At 43.2% G+C, this 22,837-nt stretch overlaps 1 protein-coding gene across 4 annotated transcripts in view; it reads right to left on the minus strand.

Annotated features, from left to right (window-relative positions):
• cyth1a (cytohesin 1a) overlaps window positions 1-22,837 on the minus strand; it is a 200,101-nt gene that overhangs the window by 153,716 nt on the left and 23,548 nt on the right. Inside the window, exon 2 of one of the 4 annotated variants that reach the window (XM_060901459.1) lies at window positions 22,267-22,422. The exons of the other annotated variants lie outside the window; for them this stretch is intronic. Coding sequence (XP_060757442.1) covers window position 22,267 — 1 coding nt within the window. The 5' untranslated portion in view covers window positions 22,268-22,422. The remainder of the gene's footprint in view (window positions 1-22,266; window positions 22,423-22,837) is intronic. 4 annotated transcript variants of the gene reach the window in all.

The following is a 22,837-nucleotide window of genomic DNA, read 5'->3' on the forward strand; positions in this document are numbered from 1 at the left end:
GGAAAACATTTTTAAACAAAAACACAGCCGAGAACATTTCACACTACAGACCTGGATTAAAAGTGAAGGGTTATCAAAATTGTCAATAAAACATTTCTCAGTCAAAATAAGTAAAATATAGGGAAAGTGTCATTGAATGAAATGTGTGGCATCCAGCTCCATGTTTGGCTCCCCAAGGTCTTCTGCCTATTCCAGAACACTCTGCTGTTACTGCTGAGGTTCCTGACAAAGAGCTGCTTTCAATAATGATCCATTTTTAAACATGTCACAATTTTAAAATATAAAACGTTAAAATATACCCCCCAACACCACCATCATGTACATTGGACAATAGGCTAATGGGCCAAAAGAACCTGTTATTTCACAGTTTGTGACCCTGCCAACAATCAGCCAGATCAGAGGCAAGAGTATGGGCAAAATTGATGTTTTTTCTTTTAAAATCTGGAAATATCGTAACTGACCAGCCTCCCCTGTTTGAAAGACTACCAGCCGCCACTGACTCACATATGTAATATTGGATCATTTTCCTCAATAAATAACTGACCGAGTATAATATTTTTGTCTCATTTGTTTAACTGGGTTCTCTTTATCTACTTTTAGGACTTGTGTGAAAATCTGATGTTTTAGGTCATATTTATGCAGAAATATAGAAAATTCTAAAGGGTTCACAAACTTTCAAGCACCACTGTATATTAGGTAGCAAGAAAATAGATCTCAAAGTTGATGCGTTGGAAGCAGGAAAAATGGTTAAGTGTTAAGGATCTGAGTGACTTTAACAAGGGCCAAATTGTGATGGCCTGACTGGGTCGGAGCATCTCCATAATGGCACATCTTGTGGGGTGTTCCTGGTATGCAGTGGTTAGTACCTCCCAAAAGTGGTACAAGGAAGGACAACCGGTGACAGGGTCATGGGTGTCGAAGGCTAGACCCAATTCCACAGAAGAGCAACTGTAGAACAAACTGCTGAAAAAAAGTTAATGCTGATTAAAACAGAAAGGTGTCAGCATTAACTTTTTTCAGCAGTTTGTGCTACAGTCGCTGTTCTGTGGGACTGGACCATATTTTCCCATTTTTCCTGCTTCCAACACAACAACTTCAAGAACAGACTGTTCTCTTGCTGCCTAATATATCCCACCCCTTGACAGGTGCCACTGTAATGACAATGTTATTCACTTCACCTGTCTGTGGTCATAATGTTATGACTGATTGGTGTGTATAATTAAAGCCGCAAGCGGCCTCGACGGGCCCTCGCGCCAGCGGCCAAGGGGGGGCGGGGGCATGCGTCCCCGCGAAAAACCTTCCACAGCTTCTTCGGCAAGAGACATTACTCCCGCAATGGCGACAAAGAACAGAATTGGACACATGGCAACGATAGGGTCTCGCACTGTACGGTGCTTGGGCCCTAATAATAATAGCACCCTAATAAGGGTCTTGTAAAGAGTTTGCTTGCCAAGTTTGACAAATCAGAAGCTGCAATATCATTTCTGCCATAACCAGCACCCCCAGGGGCGAAAGTGCACAAAATTAGGCGTACATGTCAGGTGAGCTATGAAGAGTTTGCGTATGAAGTTTGAGGACAATTGAGTAAATAGAAGATGAGATATAGATTTTTGAAGAATAAATTTTTTGGTTTTTCCCATGTCAGTAGGTGGCGCTATGCTGTACATGAGCGATTATGAGTTGGAAAAATAAGTGTCTACAACAGCAACGTACTATCACAAGGTAGTGGTGTGAAGGAAAAGCATTATGGAATTATTTACCAAAAACCCGTTTTGGAGCAATTGCGTCGGCCAAAAACAGCGCCCCCCATGGACGAAAATTTCCAAAACGTGGAATACATGACATGGGAGGTAGTAAGAGGGTGGCCGTGAAGTTTGACCAAATTTGAGGAAAGATTGGAATTTTTGCCCAAAAATAGCGCCCCCAGTGGCGAAATATCACAGAAATTGGGTAACATGTCAGAAGCCCAAGGAGTGATTTGCGTGTGAAGTATGAGCAGTTTTGAGCAATCAGAAGATTTATGAATTTTTAAGCATGTAAAATTTTGCATCGAAAATTGATTGACGTATAACTTCTGAACGGTTTATCCTACGTGAAACGTATTTAGTAACTTTTGTCAGCCATGTCTGTAGATGATGTGTATCAATTTTGGTGACATTCCTATGAACGGTCTAGGAGGAGTTGCGCCGTCTTCGTGGCCATGCATTTCGCACAAAAGTGAAATTACCTTACTTCCTGTTGGGCGTGGCTAATGCATTGGCATTACATTTTTGTCCGGCTTAGTGAGATACATATGCGTACCAAATGGCATGCCACTACTACAAACTACATGGCACCCAGGCACCTTAACGCGGGAGGCCAAAATCACAACGACTTAGGGGGTGCTATAGAGGCCCTGAGCCCCGGCCAAGTTTGGGCTTCTGGTTCTGAGTAGCGGTGGCAATTCTCGGAACTGGTGCCAAATTTCGTGCGTTTTCGCCCATGGCAAGAGCCCCGAAAATGGCCCAACAGCGGAGAAAAATAAAGAAGAAGAAGAAGAAGACGGAAGAATAATATAATAGTGAACTCTTACAAGAACAATAGGGCCTTCGCCCATAGGGCTCGGGCCCTAATTAGGGCCCGAGCCCTATGGGCGAAGGCCCTATTGTTCTTGTAAGAGTTCACTATTATTATTCTTCTTTATTTTTCTCCGCTGTTGGGCCATTTTCGGGGCACTTCCCATGGGCGAAAACGCACGAAATTTGGCACCAGTTCCGAGAATTGCCACCGCTACTCAGAACCAAAAGCCCAAACTTGGCCGGGGCTCAGGGCCTCTATAGCGCCCCCTAAGTCGTTGTGATTTTGGCCTCCCGCATTACGGTGCCTGGTTGCCATATAGTTTGTAGTCGTGGGATGCCATTTGGTATGCATGTGTATCTCACTAAGCCGGACAAAAATGTAATGCCAATGCATTAGCCACGCCCAACAGGAAGTGAGGTAATTTCACTTTTGTGCGAAATGCATGGCCACGAAGACGGCGCAACTCCTCCTAGACCGTTCATAGGAATGTCACCAAAATTGAAACATGTCATCTACAGACATGGCTGACAAAAGTTACTAAATACGTTTCACGTAGGATTAACCGTTCAGAAGTTATACGTCAATCAATTTGCACTTCAAAATTTTACATGCTAAAAAATTCATAACAAATCTTCTAATTGCTCAAAACTGCTCATACTTCACACGCAAATCACTCATTGGGCTTCTGACATGTTACCCAATTTCTGTGATATTTCGCCACTGGGGGCGCTATTTTTGGGCAAAAAATCCAATCTTTCCTCAAATTTGGTCAAACTTCACGGCCACCCTCTTACTACCTCCCATGTCATGTATACCACATTTTGGGAATTTTCGTCCATGGGGGGCGCTGTTTTTGGCCGACGCAATTTCTCCAAAACGGGTTTTTGGTGAATAATTCCATAATGCTTTTCCTTCACACCACTACCTTGTGATAGTACGTTGCTGTTGTGGACACTTATTTTTCCATCTCATAATCGCTCATGTACAGCATAGCGCCACCTACTGACATGGGAAAAACCAAAAAATTTATTCTTCAAAAATCTATGTCTCATCTTCTATTTACTCAATTGTCATCAAACTTCATACGCATACTTTCATAGCTCACCTGACATATACGCCAAATTTTGTGCACTTTCGCCACTGGGGGTGCTGGTTATGGCAAAAATGATATTGCAACTTCTGATTTGTCAAACTTGGCAAGCAGACTCTTTACAAGACCCTTTTTGGGGCGCTTGCCATGGTCGACATCGCACGAAATTTGGCTCCTTTCTCTTAGACTGCCACCGCTACTGAGAACCAGAAGCCCAGATCCAGGCGGGCCTCAGGGCCTCTATAGCGCCCCCTAACTCGTTGTGATTTTGGCCTCCCGCATTAAGGTGCCTGGTTGCCATGTAGTTTGTAGTAGTGGCATGCCATTTGGTATGCATGTGTATCTCACTAAGCCGGACAAAAATGTAATGCCAATGCATTAGCCACGCCCAACAGGAAGTGAGGTAATTTCACTTTTGTGCGAAATGCATGGCCACGAAGACGGCGCAACTCCTCCTAGACCGTTCATAGGAATGTCACCAAAATTGATACACATCATCTACAGACATGGCTGACAAAAGTTCCTAAATACGTTTCACGTAGCATACAGCGTTCAGAAGGTATACGTCAATCAATTTTCAATGCAAAATTTTACATGCTTAAAAATTCATAAATCTTCAAATTGCTCAAAACTGCTCATACTTCACACGCAAATCACTCATTGGGCATCTGACATGTTACCCAATTTCTGTGATATTTCGCCACTGGGGGGGCGCTATTTTTGGGCAAAAAATCCAATCTTTCCTCAAATTTGGTCAAACTTCACGGCCACCCTCTTACTACCTCCCATGTCATGTATACCACATTTTGGGAATTTTCGTCCATGGGGGGCGCTGTTTTTGGCCGACGCAATTGCTCCAAAACGGGTTTTTGGTAAATAATTCCATAATGCTTCTCCTTCACACCACTACCTTGTGATAGTACGTTGCTGTTGTAGACACTTATTTTTCCAACTCATAATCGCTCATGTACAGCATAGCGCCACCTACTGACATGGGAAAAACCAAAAAATTTATTCTTCAAAAATCAATATCTCATCTTCTATTTTCTCAATCTTGATCAAACTTGATACGCACACTCTTAACAGGTCACCTGACATATGTGCCAAATTTTCTGAACTTTTGCCACTGGGGGCGCTGTTTTCAGGCAACAATTTATATCTCGGCTTCTGATTGGTCAAACTTGATCAAACTTGACAAAACAACTCTTCATAGGTCCCTTGACATGTATACCAAATTTGGTGAACTTTCACCACTGGGGGCGCTCATTGCGCTGTAGCAGTTGCAGGAGAGGTCTTTACAATCATGAGGCACCAGGAGTATGTTGTTTTGGTTGCCTCAAACACACATGACTTGTGGGGAATGGGTAGGCAGTCGGGAGCAAGTGTTGTAGCGTTACATACAGACTAATAGATGTCTAACAGAAGACAATCCTATGTAGCTATAGCTTGGTGACTGCTGAGGTAAATACATTAATTTGGTTGGGAAGCCATGGCATAAAATCTTCTGTCCATGACAACATCTCAGCGCACCGTGTACTCTGTGTCCAATTCTGTGCTTTGTCGCCATTGTGGGAGTAATGTCTCTTGCCGAAGAAGCTGTGGAAGGTCTTTCGCGGGGACGCATGCCCCCGCCCCCCTTGGCCGCTGGCGCGAGGGCCCGTCGAGGCCGCTTGCGGCTTTAATTAGTATTATACTGTAGATTTACCAAGAAACTAGATAGAACTCGACGCCAACAGCGTAGATGGGGATGCCTCCTGGTAGACTACACGCCTTATTAAGTTGTGATTTGGGGATGGACATTTGACCTCACAGTAATCATGACCTGGTGAAATTACTTGTATTAGCCTTGGAGATATTGTGTTCACAAGGTTCTTGGACAGACATTTGACCTCACAGTGACCTTGACCTTAGACCTTTTGATCTCAAAATCTAATCAGTTCATGTTTGTCCCAAAGTGCACAAATGGTGAAAGTTTGGTGAAATTCCTTTCATTAGCCTTTGAGATATCGCGTTCACAAGGTTTCGGGACGGATGCACGCACGGATGGACGGAAGGTTTCGGGACGGACGCACGCACGCACGGACAGACAAACAACCCGAAAACATAATGCCTCCTGCACCTTACGGTGGCAGAGGCATTAAAAAAAAAAAAAACTATATGCTGATTGATCTATACAGCATAACTCCTTTAAAAGGTAAGAAATGGGTCAATCCATGTGAACTCACCAGAGGCCTCGCCACCGACCATCTCAGATTTGCTTCATACTTTCTGGATATTTTGTCAGTGTGCCCAATACATAGTGTACAAAATTTTAGGCTTGTACCTTTATTAGTTTCTGAGATATAGGGGCTTAAAAAAGGGGCATGGCCCCAATTTCACTGTTAAAATGCATGCTACAGAAAACAGACCTAAATTCCACAAGTCATCACTTTTAAACTATTCATGCAAGATGCATGAAATTTTCAAGGATTGTTCTTCAATGCCAGACACCTTTAAATACTAAAATAGAAAGTTCACAGTTCAATATTTGCCAAGTTATGGCTTGCTGAAAACCATAAAAAAAAAGTGCTTTGGAGCAACTTTGACGCTCCATATCTCCACATTAAAGCACACCAGATCTTTCAAATTTTCTTATTTATTACTCCTGTTATAGTACTCTTTAGGCAACTAGGTACGTGTTCAAAAGAAATCAAACTTTGATTTATTAGGCTTTAAAAAAAAAAAAAAACCTTTTTGTGCCCATAATTCAAATGCATATTACAAATGTATGACAAGGTCCACCATAAAAACAATTATACCACTGGAAAGAGCTTGTTTTGATTAGCAAATGCACAATATAAAAGTTGGTACCCTAAACCAAACTATAAATATTAAGGTAACAAGTACGGCATGTTTTACAACAGACGGAAAAGGCATATTACAATACAATTACAAACCTACAGTGTAGGACAATAACCTTAAAAATACTTTATTTGAAGAGCTTAAACAGTGTATTGATTTGCTTTTGGGCAATTCCAGCGTTATGGACGTGACACTTGAACTCAAAATGGCAACAAATGACCCAGTGCGTGTTTTATTGTCTCCCAATATTTAAACAGGTGTTGCATATTTTAAGGCTGTACCATACTGGAGAAGTGATAGAACAAGAACAATTCCCATAGTACATCTAGGGCACGCCAGAAAATGCCAATAAAAGATGCGTTATGGATGTGACAGAAAAAGCATCACTTTTCTTGGGTGACTGTACATTTTTATCAAACTCTGTGAAATCGTAAACCTAATGTCGAAATGGAGATATCCATTTGATAGAGGGGTCCAAGGTGAATATTAAAAAATCTTTGTTTAAAATATTTTGTATTTCATGCAGAGTTTCGGAAGGAAAAGTCAGCGTTATGGATGTGACGAAATTCCGTTATGGATGTGACGCGTCTGAAATAGACATGGCATATGTTTAGAAAATCAGCAATTTAACCACCATAACCCTTTGAAAAACTCTCTAAATATCAGCTAAAACTATCAAAGTTCTTAAATAATATTTAGGATGGCTATTGTTTTGCTGTTTTGTGGATTTTAGCATACATTTCTGTGGCTTGTGGCAATAATATAGAATTGTACATGATCAAAGTGGATTTTAGCTTGGGGTTTACATTATAAGAAAGAAAGACTGACAGTGACATATTAGGTTGGTTACAAATTGGTTCAACTTATTCACATCTGTAAAATACAGGCCTAGGTGATATCTCTGGGAGTGGTTTTGATGTATTATATGTTGCTTTATTTTTGCATGGTGAGGTTGACATTTACATGGAATTGCCCAATTCCACGTCAGATGGAAGTTTATACTGCCTGCCAGTTGATGTAAGTGGGGCATCAATGATTTTCATGACATGCACCAGAGGGACCCAACAGTTATCCTCACTCCTGGGCCAGCTGCAAGTCTGAGAGGGACCATGAGGATGCATAACTGTTACTTGTACATCTTGTTCCTCCTCTGATGATGCATGAATGTTGCCTATCCACCACTGTCTGTCATACAAACATACAACATATTTACCAGGAATTGTATCTGCCAGAGAGACTGCTGATTTAACAGGGGTTTTATGCATTAGTTGTGGCCGATTCCCACTCATATCCACAATGAAGCTAGGACCACTGCTGACCTGCAGCTGGTTGGACATGATTGGAACGAATGAGTGGTTGTCACCTGTTCCAGGAATAGTAGCTAACTTTGAAAATCTTGTCTCCGATGCTTTTCCACTCTCCATAACTTCTCCAGTACCAACCCAGATGAAATGGATGTTCTTGATATGTTTTTCTGCACACTAAAACAGATCAGATGGGGTTAGTATGTGATCACTCGTGACTGCCTGTAAGCTAGCTCGAGCTGCTGACCGCTTTACAGTGCCTCCAATACCATCATCACAGGGTGATTTACCATGAGAAGTGGCAAAGAAATGCAGTTCTGCCAAAAGTCCAAAATCGTCTGCATGCTTTATTAGATTTGTGAAATTTTTTACAGTTTTTGTATTGGGCTGCTGATCCATCACTGAAGTAAATGACCTTTTTCAGCTGGGGATGTAAATGGCATACATATGGTAAAACCTTTAAGAATCAATGCACGGCCACCGTATCATAAATAAGGCAGTCACTTATTATGCGGATAGAGATGCATTTTGTTACTTTTGTACAATCTTCATTCTTTGCTCTAATGTACACTGCAAATGGATGAAAAGTGCATTGGCTGTTGTCCCAGTGGTATGCCTGGGCAGAATCCTGTACACAGAATGAATAGTTTTCAGCAAACTCCAAAAGCATAATACATTCATCTGCTGACAGATTTTCCTTCAAATTCTTCAAATATCCACTCTGGTGTTTGGCAGTGAAATAATGTTTTGCTAGTTTGTCTGCTAGTAGATTATATGCCTTAAAACAGCATTTCCGTCTATTGTAAAACATGCCGTATTTGATACCTTAATATTTATAGTTTGGTTTAGGGTACCAACTTCATAATTTTGTGCATTTGCTAATCAAAACAAGCTCTTTCCAGTGGTATAATTGGTTTTATGGTGGACCTTGTCATACATTTGTAATATGCATTTGAATTATGGGCGCAAAATGTTTTTAAAGCCTAATAAATCAGAAAGTTTGATTTCTTTTGAACACATACCTAGTTGCCTAAAGAGTACTATAACAGGAGTAATAAGAAAATTTGAAAGATCTGGTGTGCTTTAATGTGGAGATATGGGGCGTCAAAGTTGCTCCAAAGCACATTTTTATGATTTTCAGCAAGCCATAACTTAGCAAAATATTGAACCGTGAACTTTCTATTTAAGTATTTAAAAGGCATCTGGCATTGAAGAACAATCCTTGAAAATTTCATGCATCTTGCATGAATAGTTTAAAAGTAATGACTTATGTCTGTTTTCTATAGCACGCGTTTCAACAGTGAAATTGGGGCCACGCCCCTTTTTTTAAGCCCCTATATCTCAGAAACTAATGAAGGTACAAACAAAATTTTGTACACTATTTACTGGGCACACTGACAATATTTCGAGAAAGTATGAAGCAAATCTGAGATGGTCAGTGGCAAACATTTTTCTAAATCTGGTGATTTGGGGCAAAATTACCCAAATGCTACTTTATTGACTGCCGATGCTGTGAGTGGCCATGTTGATCTGACATCACTTGCTGAACTCAAGAAGACTGACCTGTTTTCCCAAGCTGAGGCTGCGTTGTCTTTGGATTTTCTTTGTCAGACATGAAAATTATGAGTTTAGTTAAATGTAGCATTCATTTAAGAATGCAGCTTCTCTGGAGAGAGGCAGGTCTCCTTGCTTGTCAATTGTGTGTGCACATGCAGTCCATACACATGTCTAATTAGTGCAATCTTAATGGAGTAGGAGGATTAGCACGGGATTTTCCCCCATATTATTTATGGAACCAGTTCCATAAAGAAGTTCTCAATAAGCGCAACAAATCGGGCAAAGAAAATGAGTGAAAACAAGTGCCAAAAAAAAAGTCCAGAAAAGAGTAGGACCAAGCAACAGGGTCGACAAAAATGAACACCGGTTTAGTCTTTAAGTTTACCAGAGGTTTCTAAATTTTAATATCCGAATATTCATTAGTTCATGAACAGATATTCTGTTAACCGGTCCGCTGGAATCATCAGTTAAAAATTTCTCCTGTGGTTTTTCATATTAAATGCACAGCACAAGCTTTACAGCTCAGTAGTCCAGCCTGTAGTACTGCTGGCTTTTCTCCTTCATAGTTTTTCACTGATTTTAATGTAGTGGTTTGAGTATCTGAACACTGAGACTGGAATCCCTTTACACACTCCTAGCGGTGTGATGAGAGACTTGAAAATGCTTGGTGTCATTTTTTTCATGAAAGCTTCTGGTATACTTTATTCTCTAGCACTATAACATTGCCCAAGCATACAGGTTGAATTAACCTGTGCAAATCAAGGTTCTACAAATCATCTAAATCCATCGTACCACATTGTACTTAGCCTTGATGGAAAAACCCTACACACATCCGGTACACATCAGATTAACCGACGGAAGCCAGACGCTCAGGTCATGTGACCAAACTGACAGTCTGTAAACATATCAAATATGTCGACAGGAAACTGAACTGAGACAAACACAACACTCAAACCCACCCCCTATTTATTTTTAGCCACACTGTACATCAAAACTGCTGCTGACCCCATGATCCTTTGCACAGAATAGTCAAAGGGCTCTCTACTGGCACTTCCTGACCAGAGATATGCACAAGACACTGCTTCCTGTTGAGGGTTAAGCTCAGAGCTACACTTGGTGAGAGGGTAAAGTCCACACCCTGTCTGAGAGAAAGCCAAGTCTCACAATATCCCGCTGTATCTTCATTTTCTTCCCTCACTCAGGTTCATGATGCTATGAAAAATAAGTAACTCTTACAATGTTTAGAAGGTAGAAACCTTTCATGATGCTGTTGGTTATATTAGGCAAAAAAAAAAAGATTTTTTAAAAAAAAATGTGTTAAAAGAATAGGAGACTCTGTGACTATAAAATCTCTCATCTCATTATCTCTAGCCACTTTATCCTGTTCTACAGGGTTGCAGGCAAGCTGGAGCCTATCCCAGCTGATTACGGGCGAAAGGCGGGGTACACCCTGGACAAGTCGCCAGGTCATCAGAGGGCTGACACACAGACAACCATTCACACTCACATTCACACCTACGGTCAATTTAGAGTCACCAGTTAACCTAACCTGCATGTCTTTGGACTATGGGGGAAACCCGAACACCTGGAGGAAACCCACGCGGACACGGGGAGAACATGCCAACTCCACACAGAAAGGCCCTTGCCAGCCACGGGGCTCGAACCCAGACCTTCTTGCTGTGAGGCGACAGCGCTAACCACCATGCCGCCCACTATAAAATCTAAAAAGAAATAAATATATTATCAATATGAACATTTAATACAAGCACATTGTGGAGCTAATGATGTCAGGGTTTTGGAGAAAACGTCACGATGATAATCCTTTGTGATACGAAAGACCGTTTGTCACTTAAAGCAGATACGCAGAACCATGGCCTCACTTTTTGTTTATAAATGCCTTGAGACCTCAAGAATGGCATAGGAATAGTTTTAAGCATTAACAATAAATCTAATATAGTAATTTTTACGATTTAAGAGATTCATATAGGTAGTGGTGAGTGAATGACCTTGACATCTGTAACGTCACCGCAGGAAGGCTATTGGTCTCATCACCATTTCCGCTTTACACTGCAACTTCGAGCCTCCATTTTGAGATAATTTATCACCATGCCACGTAGATGTGTTGCTCGAGGGTGCAGCAACACAACAGAAGGTGGATTTATGTTGCATTCATGGCCCAAGAATGTTCAAACTGCAAAGATTTGGATGCGTTTTGTGAGAAATTCACAGATTGGGTGCCTGCAAAGTGGTCTCTCCTCTGCACATTTTACTGAGGACTTGTATGAAACCTCTGATCTGTTGAGAAGCATTGGCTATAAGCCCATATTGAAAGACGGTGCAGTACCAACAATGTACAACAAAAACACTCGAGTTTGTTGACGGTGTAGTGGCTGGCTGCTTTATGTCCCAGGGCTCCTTCATGCCTGTTACACCTTCTGGCTCTCCCATTTTAGTTATGCTATCATAGTTTTGCCAGAGTCCCTGCTTGCACTAAGTGCAACATGTATACTGTTCCTACTTATTCAGGTGACATTGGGCATACCTAACAACCTGCGTTTTCTCTCCCCCCAATCTGTTCCTCTGAGTTACATGTCGGTCCTGAGATCGAGATGCTGACCTCTTCTGCTCCTCAGACCTGCCTGATCCATCCTAGTGCCCTTGTGTCTGGTTGGAGTCTCATCACATTGCTCCTGTGGAGGATGGCCCCATGTGGACAGTTGAAAGTCACACTTGGAGGACACTCTGGACACTTACAGTAATGCTTTTATGGCTGAGGACTACGGTTAACTTGCTAACTTTAGGACTGCAGTTGTCATGAACAGTTTTGCACTCAAGTTTCCATCAATGAAGAGTTATAACATCAATGAAACTGACTTCATATTAAAACTGTTCATGACAACTGCTCATGTTGTCTGTTGTTGCCCAAATGAGGATGGGTTCCCTTTTGAGTCTGGTTCCTCTTGAGGTTTCTTCCTCATGTCGTCTGAGGGAGTTTTTCCTTGCCACAGTCACCACAGGCCTGCTCATTGGGGATAGATTAGGGATAAAATTAGCTCATGTTTTAAGTCGTTCAAATTCTGTAAAGCTGCTTTGCGATAATGTTTATTGTTAAAAGCGCTATACAAATAATCTTGACTTGACGGCGGAGTACTCAGCGGAGAAAATGAGTGGACCAGTCATCAGATTTATCTGCTGGATATGCTTCTCCCCCCTCCGCTGGATGTGTTTGCCTCAGCAGCAATATCTCGCTCTTACGTGGAAGAAGCGAATGAATGAAGAACTGAACAAAGAACTGAAAGTCAGATTGTTTCAAAAACAATTGGCCACAAGCTTGGCCTTCAAGAAGCGAGAACGCAGACAGGTAAGATGAGACTCATTTGGTTACATAACAAAAACACTTCTGTTTACCTGCATTTAGATTAATACATGTAACCTGTATTGTGTATATAAGATTATTTAATTTGCTTCAGAATGTGATCGTCTCCGTTCATCTCATTATTTAATTAGCCCTTTACATTTCATCAGTGAAAATGCATGCATGTACATGTATGTTGCATAAGTTATAATGCCCATCCTGTTTTAATGAGTCACAAGACTATCAGTTCAATTCCATCCAATTCTCTAGACAGCTCTGTTCTCTGGCTTTATTTCATAAGGTGGGGACCTCCGTGGCAGACATGTTACTATCGGATTCACTTTCTGATGGTTCAAACTGATACGGTTCTGTGTGTATAGCAGTAGCATGTACACACACTCCAATTTCAGGACCATCACAGTCAGACATGCTACTATCTGAGGAATCCGAAAAATCTCCATTAAATCTGAACGAAGAGGCCATTGCAACCACTCTCGCCTGCCAAGTTTGGCTTTGGTTTATAGCACCGGTTCCCGCTGTGACATCACCCACCCAGAGCTGGCTGGCTCAGTGGGGCAGCTCGAATGCCAACTTTGTGGTCGAGATATATATTTTTTTATTCCCAATTATGCAGCATACAAAAGTCAAGGATGAAGATCCTATCCACTCAGAAATGTATTGATAAATAAAAGGTTCTGCGTATCTCCTTTAAGCTTATAAGTGTACATAAACTAAACTACAATTTCACTATGGTTAACATATAAAAATCTATTTTGCACATGACAGGACTGCAGTTGACTTGCTGACTTTGGGACTACGGTTGTCATGAACGGTTTTGCGCTCGGGTTTCCGTCGGTGGGGGATTTATAGCATCAACGAAGCTGACTTTGTTAAGACTGTTAATGCTATAAATCATGTTGTCTGTTTTTGCCCGGATAGGTTCCCTTTTGAGTCAGGTTACTCTCGAGGTTTCTTCCTCATGTTGTCTGAGGGAGTTTTTCCTTGCCACCATCGCCACAGGCATGCTCATTGGGGATAGATTAGGGATAAAATTAGCTCATATTTTAAGTCGTTCAAATTCTGTAAAGCTGCTTTGCGACAATGTTTATTGTTAAAAGCGCTATACAAATAAACTTGACTTGACATGATCAGAACTGTATGGGCGTGCCAGATCACGAAATGGCAGTCACTGGTGTTTCCACAACAACAGACACAAGAGATAAGAATGGAATGAGTAAAAACATATTTCTAGTGACTTCAAAAGACTGAGTTTGTGCTCACTGATCGCTGCTGCTTTCTAACGAACCACACATCTAACCTTTTACTACACCAAATGTAGATCTCTAGGGCAAATGCCAAAGAATGCAATTATCTAGTTGTGATCCTGTTTTTTTTTTTTTCAAAATGGAAAAAAAAAAAGGATACAAATATTCACATGTAATCTACTATGCCTGGGGTTAGAGGTGGGCAATATGACAAAAATATAATATGCAAGATATTCCTTTACTGATCTCCATAAAGGGAAATTCAGGTGTTGCTCAAGTACAGAGTAAAACATAGATAAATGTAGGTTAAGTTACCAAATAAATAAATAAATCAGATATCATATGACGACAGCACTGATCTACTCAGGCATCAGGCTGAAAACTGCAAAAAAAAAAAATGGTGGATTGGACATCGGATCCTGTAATAAACGGAAAGGTTTGGTATTGGATTCGGAAGAGATTTAATTATATTTATACTTAACATTACAATATTTATTATATTTCTAGTGACTTGTGTGTGAAAGAATTGAACTGTGAAACACTTAGTAATTATAAAGCTCAGTATTTTTGCAGAAAACAATATCGGACAAGAACCGAACTGGTATCTGCTGATACTCAAGTTTCACCATCAGTAACAGAAAATAAAACTTCTAAGCATGATTCCTGAAGGCACGTCTACGACACACAATGTGTTCTGTATCACAATACACAGGTTTGCTCACAAACTGACAGCAACACAGTCATGTTACATTTTTTAAGAATACCTGTTCAATTATTTATTTATTTAAATGTCTAAATATATTAAGTTTTATTTTAAAAATGAATAAATATTGTAAACTGAAAATGTTTATCAGCTGCTTCTAGTCACTTTACAATTACTTTAAAAAAAAATGTAATAAATCATCCATATCTCAAAAAAAGTGTATTATGATACAATTTATCACAGTATCAACATATGATCATAAAGAGTTCATTCATATTGCCCAGCCTAAGCTGGATATTGCCCAGCCAGAGGGAAACGAAAAGAAAAGAAAAAAAAACCTACAGAAATCTCAACCAAGTAGAATTTTAGTCAATAGTGCAGCTGCAGACACTATTGTGATAATGCGATGGTATCCTACATGGGAATAAAATTGAACTGCTGTGTTTCCGCTATGTACAATTGGCTGCAGCGGGCCGCGGCACCTTGATTTTTGGCGCCGCACCTTCAGGAATACCCCTAGGAGCTATATGTATTCGACTACATTATCCGTTGCTTGCCCAGTCTTTGCGTTTGGGGCGAAGCACAGTTCCACTGGCCGAGCTAGCAGTTACTTGATTGGTTTCCACGGGTTGCCGTGGGCTCTGATTGGACAACGTTCCGCCTGGAGCAGTGTAGCCAAGCCAACCTGAGGTAAACTAACTGCTATGTTTTCTTCGCCGATTGTCGGGAGAATTAACGATGAATAATCGAATAATAATTAACATCTTTATATTAAAGTAATCATAATTATTGCTATAATTTATCCCATTAGATTCCATGGTGGCCGGCGTCAGCCGTATTGTATCCCATAGCGGCCGGCGTCGGTGTTTTAATAGACTATATAGGTGAACGGACGACGCCATCATCCCATTTACAGATAAGCCTAAATACTCTTAAGATCAATATTTCAGACCCTCTTCGATTTATTTTCATAATAAAAACACGTCTTTGTAATCAATTATTTAGATATTTTAGTTTTACTTGAGATCTTGCGGTTTGCAAGCCGTCCTTGGATACAAACCACAGGTTCTACCTGATAGCCTATACACTAAATATCGAAACTTCAGACCCTCTTCGGTGTGTTTTTAGAATCAAAGCCATAACATTTGTATTTAACTATCTTAGTTTTACTATGAGATGTTCCAGCTCCTTCTTGTCCGTAGTCTAACACCGAGTCTATAGTTGGAATTGAGATGAACCGCCACCGTCATTTTACAAGGTGCGCTGTTCAAATGGTAGGCTACATCATTTTTGTTGTGGATGAATTGTATTTATACGCTCCATTATAGTGATGACAGTAAACTTGGACATTTAAAAATGGTCCCACACCACACTTCGCCGTGCTGCTTCATGTTGATTTTTAAGCGATTGACCAATGCTACGGAAGCTCGTAGGTAACTGAAGCCAGGGTACGGACAAATGTTTGTCCGTGACAGACAGCGAAATTCATTGCTTGAAGACTTGCACTACGCAACAACCTATAGGCTATTCATTTTTGTCGATGAACATGAACGTCATTCTTCTTAACGAAATTCTTAATGGTCAATTATAGATTAATCTAGGCTATTGGTTATGTGATGTCCATCCCTAATTCGAGCATACACTGTTGCAGAAAGTACAACACCCACGCGAGTTTTTAAACACAGCCCTTTTTCCAAACGTCAGTGGGTGTGTGTGCTCATCTGTGAAATGCCACATCAGATCAGAAATGATGAAAACCACGTTAATTTCAAAATGTCCATGTAAATGTTTTGAAAATATGAACATTTTAGGCAGGTAGCAGTAATCAAGCAGGAGAGCAAAGCAGACTGCCAGAACAGGAAAGAGAATGTGAAAAGAGGGAAGAGAGAGAGGAGAGCAGCCAAAAGAAGGGCAAACACAAGGCCACGGGCTGGGACCCTACATGGGTTGACAAGCCCAGATACAAAACTTGGCTTTACCACACTGACCATGGCAAGTATTCTGTGGCTACTTTAATATCAACCAATTCTGCCACTCAGTCTTTGTTGTGTTAATTACCTAGTCTTTCAAGACTAGGTTTATTCATTTATTCCCTTACAAAGGGTCACCATTTTAGTGTGTTTTGACAAAAAATTTCTCAGAATGCTCCCGTATCCTCGTACTGGGGTGGGATGTCTGAGCGCAGGTCTTGCCACCGCATCTTCAAACATTTTCTAGGGGAAACACTGAACTGCATAATAGAAGCTAATCATAAAAATAAGTTGATGAGTACAAAAATTGCACCTTGAAAATGGCTTAGTATTTCAGATGCTCTAATGATGCCAGATGTCCCCTTCTTTCTTATGGTAGGGACAGCTGGCCTGCTCAGTCTTTCACTCTCCTCAACCATCAGCTCTCTCTCACTCACTCACACTCACCCACACTCACCCCTGCTCCATAATGCTCCCATACAGTAATCCCATTCGAGCCCTCCTGAAACAAACAAACAGTCTCGGACTCCCTACAAATCTCTGATATTGTGCAAGTCATCGCATTTACAGTGCAACACAATAGAAATAACATTTCCAAACTACAGGAAGTATCCATATTAAATCTAAAGTAATATAAATGAACATCAAGTCAATGTTGGATACAAAGTGTTGCTTTGCATCTCGTCTGCAAGTCAGGGTAGAGTCAGGACTTGCAGCTGCCTGTGCTAGTGTTCGGAATGGCATGAAACTGGTTGGTTGGTGAGAGAGAGAGAGAGAGAGAGAAAAGAGATACATAGCCAGAGAAGAAAGCAAGACAGAGTCCTTTCATACAGAAAACCTGTAACCTTGTGAGCTTTCTCACAACGCTGCCACTTCTTACACACTTACAGTCTGTTACTGTAATATTGCTGAATTCATGCTCTCACACAAGAGGAAAACTCCTGAACGTCCCAATGCAATAACTTGCCTTAAACAGAGGGTTAGGTTTGGCTAACAATGCTAATCATTTACAGTATTTATCAGTTAACTGCATCCTTGGCTCAGGCAGAGTTTCTCAAACTGTCCAAATTCCAGACATTTTGCTAATCACTCACCTATTTTTTTTTTTTTTTTTTGGGGGGGGGGGGGGGGGGCACAACTCATAAATCAGAACAAAATTAATCAATATAACTTTCATGCTGTCCGAGAAGGATGCAGAGTCTGAGGACTTACACCATCACGGGGGATGAGGTTGCCAAGGTGATTAAAAAGCTCCTCAGTAGCCAGGCTCCGGGGGTGGATGAGATTCACCCCAAGTTCCTGAAGGCGCTGGATGTTGTTGGGCTGTCTTGGCTGACACGCCTCAACATTGCATGGAGGTTGGGGACAGGTGCCTCTGGATTGGCAGACTGGCAGGTGGTCCCCCTTTTCAAAAAGGGGGACCGGAGAGTGTGTTCCAACTCTAGGGGGAAAGCACACTTCTCAGCCTCTCCAGGAAAGCCTATGTTGGGGTGCTGGAGGAGAGTCCGGTCGATAGTTGAACCTCAGATTCAGGAGGAACAAAGTGGTTTTCGTCCTGGGCATGGAACACTGGACTAGCTCTTTACCCTTGCAAGGGTGCATCGGAGTTTGCCCAACCAGTCTACATGTGTTTTGTGGACCTAGAGAAGGCTTACGACCATGTCCCTTGTGGTGCCCTGTGGAGGGGTGCTTCAGGAGTATGGGGTTCGGGGCCCACTGCTGCGGGCCATTCGGTCCCTGTATGACCGGAGCAGGAGTTTGGTTCGCATTGCCGGCAGTAAGTCAGACTCATTCCTGATGCAGGTGGAACTCCACCAGGGCTGCTCTCCATCACCGGTTCTGTTCATAACTTTCATGGACAGAGTTTCTAGGCACAGCCAAGGGGCGGAGGGTGTCCGGTTTGGTGGCCTCAGGATTGCGTCTCTGCTTTTTGTGGATGACGTGGTCCTGTTGGCCTCATTAATCTGTGACCTCCAGCAGGTGCTGGGACGGTTTGCAACCAAGCGTGAAGCAGCTGGGATGGGGATCAGCACCTCCAAGTCCGAGGCCATGGTACTCAGCCGGAAATGGGTGGAGTGCCCACTTCGGGTCAGGGGAGTTGCTGCCTCAAGTAGAGGAGTTTAAGTATCTCGGGGTCTTGTTCATGAGTGAGGGTAGGGGGGAGCGGGAGTTGGACAGACGGATCAGGGCAGTGTGAGCAGTGTTGCAGACACTGAACCGGTCTGTTGTGGTGAAGAGAGAGCTGAGCCAAAAGGCAAAGCTCTCAATTTACTACATCTACGTTCCCACCCTCACCTATAGGGAGGGAAAGTAATCTCATCGCCCCCTACTGGATGCATTCCAACCTCTATGGCAAAATGAATGGGAATATCTTAAAAAAAAAAAAATTACATTTCGGGTTACACTTCAAAGTTAAGACAATGACTTCCATATGTTGTGCATGTCAGGCCGCTCTATCGATCCTGGTGATCATACTTTATTTTTTCCACCGATTTGAATTGTTTTGAATGTTTTTTTAATAAGCTGATCAAAGACTACACGGACCCGACGTCACCGCAAGTCTAGCGCCTTTCCAAATCTGTAGCAGGTAGCGGCCGGCGAGTAGCCTACATCAACATGCCAATTTGTATAGCGTGGTTGTTACGACCCTGGTGCTAGGGGTCGTGTGTGTGGTTGTGTGGGTGCGTGTGGGTTTTTTTTTTCCTCTCTCTCTCTCTCTCTCAGGTGGACGCCCTTTCCTCTTGTATGCAGCTGTTGCCACTCACCTCGTTGAGGGGCCTTATTAAAAGTGAGAGGGAGACGCCTTTCGAGGGAGTGTGTGAGCCTGCAGGCTGTGGCGGTGACAGTTAGGAGAGAGAGTGAGTTGTGAGCTGCATCTAGCGAGAGTGGGCTGCTCCTTTAAGGGGAAAGGAGCGTGCGTAATCCCGGATCTGTTTGGTTGTGGTTTGTTTGTTGTAGTTTTGGTGAGAAAACTTGACTCGTGTTTGTTTTTCCTTTGTTTGGAGACCAGTAACTTTGTTTTTTTTTCTATTTTGTGAATAAAAACGGTTTCCGTTTCGGCCCCGAGTCCACCTCCTTGTCCTCTTTTTCCTCCCGGGTCATTTTGGTTTATCTCTGTTACTTCCCCTATCCCCTATTTTGCCACAGGGAACGTAACAAGTGGGGGCTCATCCGGGATATCTCCATCGAAGGAGAGGGTTTTGGTTGTGGATCACCGGCGTGTGTGTGGTTTTTGACAGTCTCCCTGGTTGAGATAGCTGAGTGTCCAGCTAGGCTGATTTCAGTCTTTCCATCAGGCACTCGTTTATGATTTTGCCTTTTTTTGTTTTTGGAGTAATCCTGGGTGGGGATATACTTCCCTGGCGGGGGTAGGCGTTCAGGACTCCGGCCGCCGAGGGATAGCCTTTAAAGTCGCCTCGAGCCCGGCACGCTCCGAGAAGATTGAGATCGGTGAAGTTTTGGTTAGGTAGGAACCGGGGGTGAACTGTTAGCCGGTGGGTCTGTTTTGTGTAGTGGGTTAATTGTGCTCTTTTGTTTTGTGGTTGTAGCGTTACTATTCGCCGTGGGCTAGGTTGGCTGGGGGAGGAACTGGTTAGCCATGGCGACATCTGATGTAGCGATGTTTGCGGCCGGTCCTATGTGGGGTCAGTTGGAGGAGTGTAGGAAACAGGACTTATTTGAAATCGCCAGGCACTATGGTGTCTCTGTCCCATTTTCTCTCCGTAAGTGTGACCTGAAGGCTGCGGTTGCGGAGGATCTAGTGGCTAAGGGGGTGCTTAGCCTGGCGCCCAGGGATTTCCCAAGTGGTATCGGGGAGACAAATGTTGCGGTGAGCCACCCCTCTTCTCCTTTGGAGGAGCCGGCTGAGGCCCAGCCGACTGGGTTGACTCCTCGCTCCAGTGTGCTGGGGGAAAAGAAGCCGGTCACACTGCCGCAATTTGACCCCTTTTCAGTCGAGTCCTCCCCTGGTTTGAAGATTGACGCTCAGCTGAAGATTCGCCTCGCTCGCCTCCAGCTGGAGAAAGAGGAGCGTGAGAGGGAATTCCAACTTCGGAGGGAGTTGGAATTGAGGACACTGGAGGCAGATATGGCGATTAAAATGAGGCAGTTGGAACTGCAGACAGGGTCGGGGGTGGTGACCAAGTCGCTGCCGTCTCTGACCGGAGGGGACTTCGATGTGAGTAAAAACATTCCCCTGGTCCCGGTGTTCCGTGAGGCCGAGGTTGAGACCTATTTTAGTGCATTCGAGCGAATCGCTGTAGCATTAAGCTGGCCACAGGAGGTGTGGGCAGTTTTGCTACAGTGCAAGCTAAGTGGTAAAGCCCAAGAAGCTTGCGCGTCGCTCTCGGTTACTGATAGCCTAGAATATGATAAACTTAAAGGAGCTGTCCTGCAGGCATATGAGTTGGTGCCAGAGGCGTACCGCCAACGCTTCAGGGGGCTCAGGAAAAACCATAGCCAAACTTATGCCAACTTTGCCCGGGAAAAGGGCGTGTTGTTTGACAGATGGTGTGCCGCATGTAAGGTTGGGGATGTAGCCTCCTTGCGGGAACTGGTGCTGGTGGAAGGGTTTAAGAACTGTTTCTGACCGTATTGTTACATACTTAAATGAGCGAAAGGTGTCAACACTGTAGCAGGCTGCGGTGCTGGCAGATGAGTTTTCGCTGACGCACAAAACCAACTTCGACCGGCATGACCCCTTTTCCCGCAAGGCTGTTGACTAGCTGGTGGGTCCAACTCCCCGTGCCAGTCCACCTGCTCAGGGCCCAAGAGGGGGAAAGCCCTGCTTTTGTTGCCTCAAGCCGGGCCACCTGGTCGCTGACTGTGAGGCACTGAAGCGGAGGCAGCAGGGGGCTGCACCGAAACCATCAAAAGGGGTGGGTCTGATTAAAACGGTGGCCTCGTCACCGATCAGTCAGTGTCCTGCCATACCTGAGTCAGATGAATGTTTTAAACCGTTCATTTCTCGTGGGTTTGTGTCACTCACGGGTAGAGTGGAGGATCAGTGTCCAGTTACCATCCTCCGTGACACTGGTGGTTCCCAGTCATTTATACTATCTAGCATTTTACCTTTGAATAAAGAGTCGGCCTGTGATGTGAGTGCTGTGGTTAGGGGGATTGGGATGAGTTTTGTGCCTGCGCCCCCCCACCGCGTCCACGTGCGATCACAGTTAGTGACTGGTTTCTTTTCGGTGGCTGCTCGTACCTCTTTCCCTATAGAAAGTGTTGAATTCATTATGGGAAATGACTTGGCAGGTGGGAAAGTTTACCCTTCTCCAGAAGTCGTGAGTGTCCCTATCTCTGTTCATGAGCTTGATGTCTTAGCTGAAAAACACCCAGATGTGTTCGGCGTCAGTGTTTTGACCAGAGCTCAGGCCCGTAAGCAAGGTAAGGAAGTGAATCTGTCTGACTCTCTGTTCGGTACCACCCTGTTTGAGGACAAGCTGGCCCCTTCTGTTAAGTTGCCAGAGGTAGTGGAGACGGTTACCACTCCTGATGTCACCCTGCCACTAAATCGGGATGCCCTTATAAAAGCTCAGAAGGCTGACCCCTCTCTGAAAAAGTGTTTTACTGCCGTTGGTGATGGTAATCACGGAAATAAAAGAAAATCATTGTACTTACTGGATGATGGCTTGTTGGTGCGGAGGTGGGTTCCTCGACCGGGAGGGGTGGATGAGGACTGGGGGTCGGTCCATCAAATAGTGATTCTGGAGGGTTGTAGGCAGCATGTGTTGTCATTGGCCCATGAACATCTGTGGTCTGGTCACCTGAGGGTGACTAAAACATATGATCGGGTCCTAAAACATTTCTTTTGGCCCGGAATGAAAGCGGCCGTAGCCCGTTTTTGCCGAACGTGTCACACATGCCAGATAACTGGTAAACCAAATCAAAAAGGTACCTCCAGCCCCGCTGTGTCCCATTCCCACTGTCGGCACGCCGTTCAAGCATGTTATTGTAGACTGTGTGGGTCCCCTACCAAAAACTAAATCCGGTAACCAGTTCCTATTGACGATGATGTGTGTCGCGACTCGTTTTCCTGAAGCCATTCCCCTTCGGAAAATTACTGCATCGGTGGGGAGTAAAGCCCTCCTAAAGTTCTTCACCACTTTTGACCTTCCACGTATCGTGCAGACGGATCAAGGCACAAATTTGTCAAAAGCATTCCGACAAGCCCTGCAGTCCTTGGGGATTT

The sequence above is a fragment of the Neoarius graeffei genome, chromosome 20, assembly GCF_027579695.1.
Source record: "Neoarius graeffei isolate fNeoGra1 chromosome 20, fNeoGra1.pri, whole genome shotgun sequence".
Classification (NCBI taxonomy): Eukaryota; Metazoa; Chordata; class Actinopteri; order Siluriformes; family Ariidae; genus Neoarius; species Neoarius graeffei.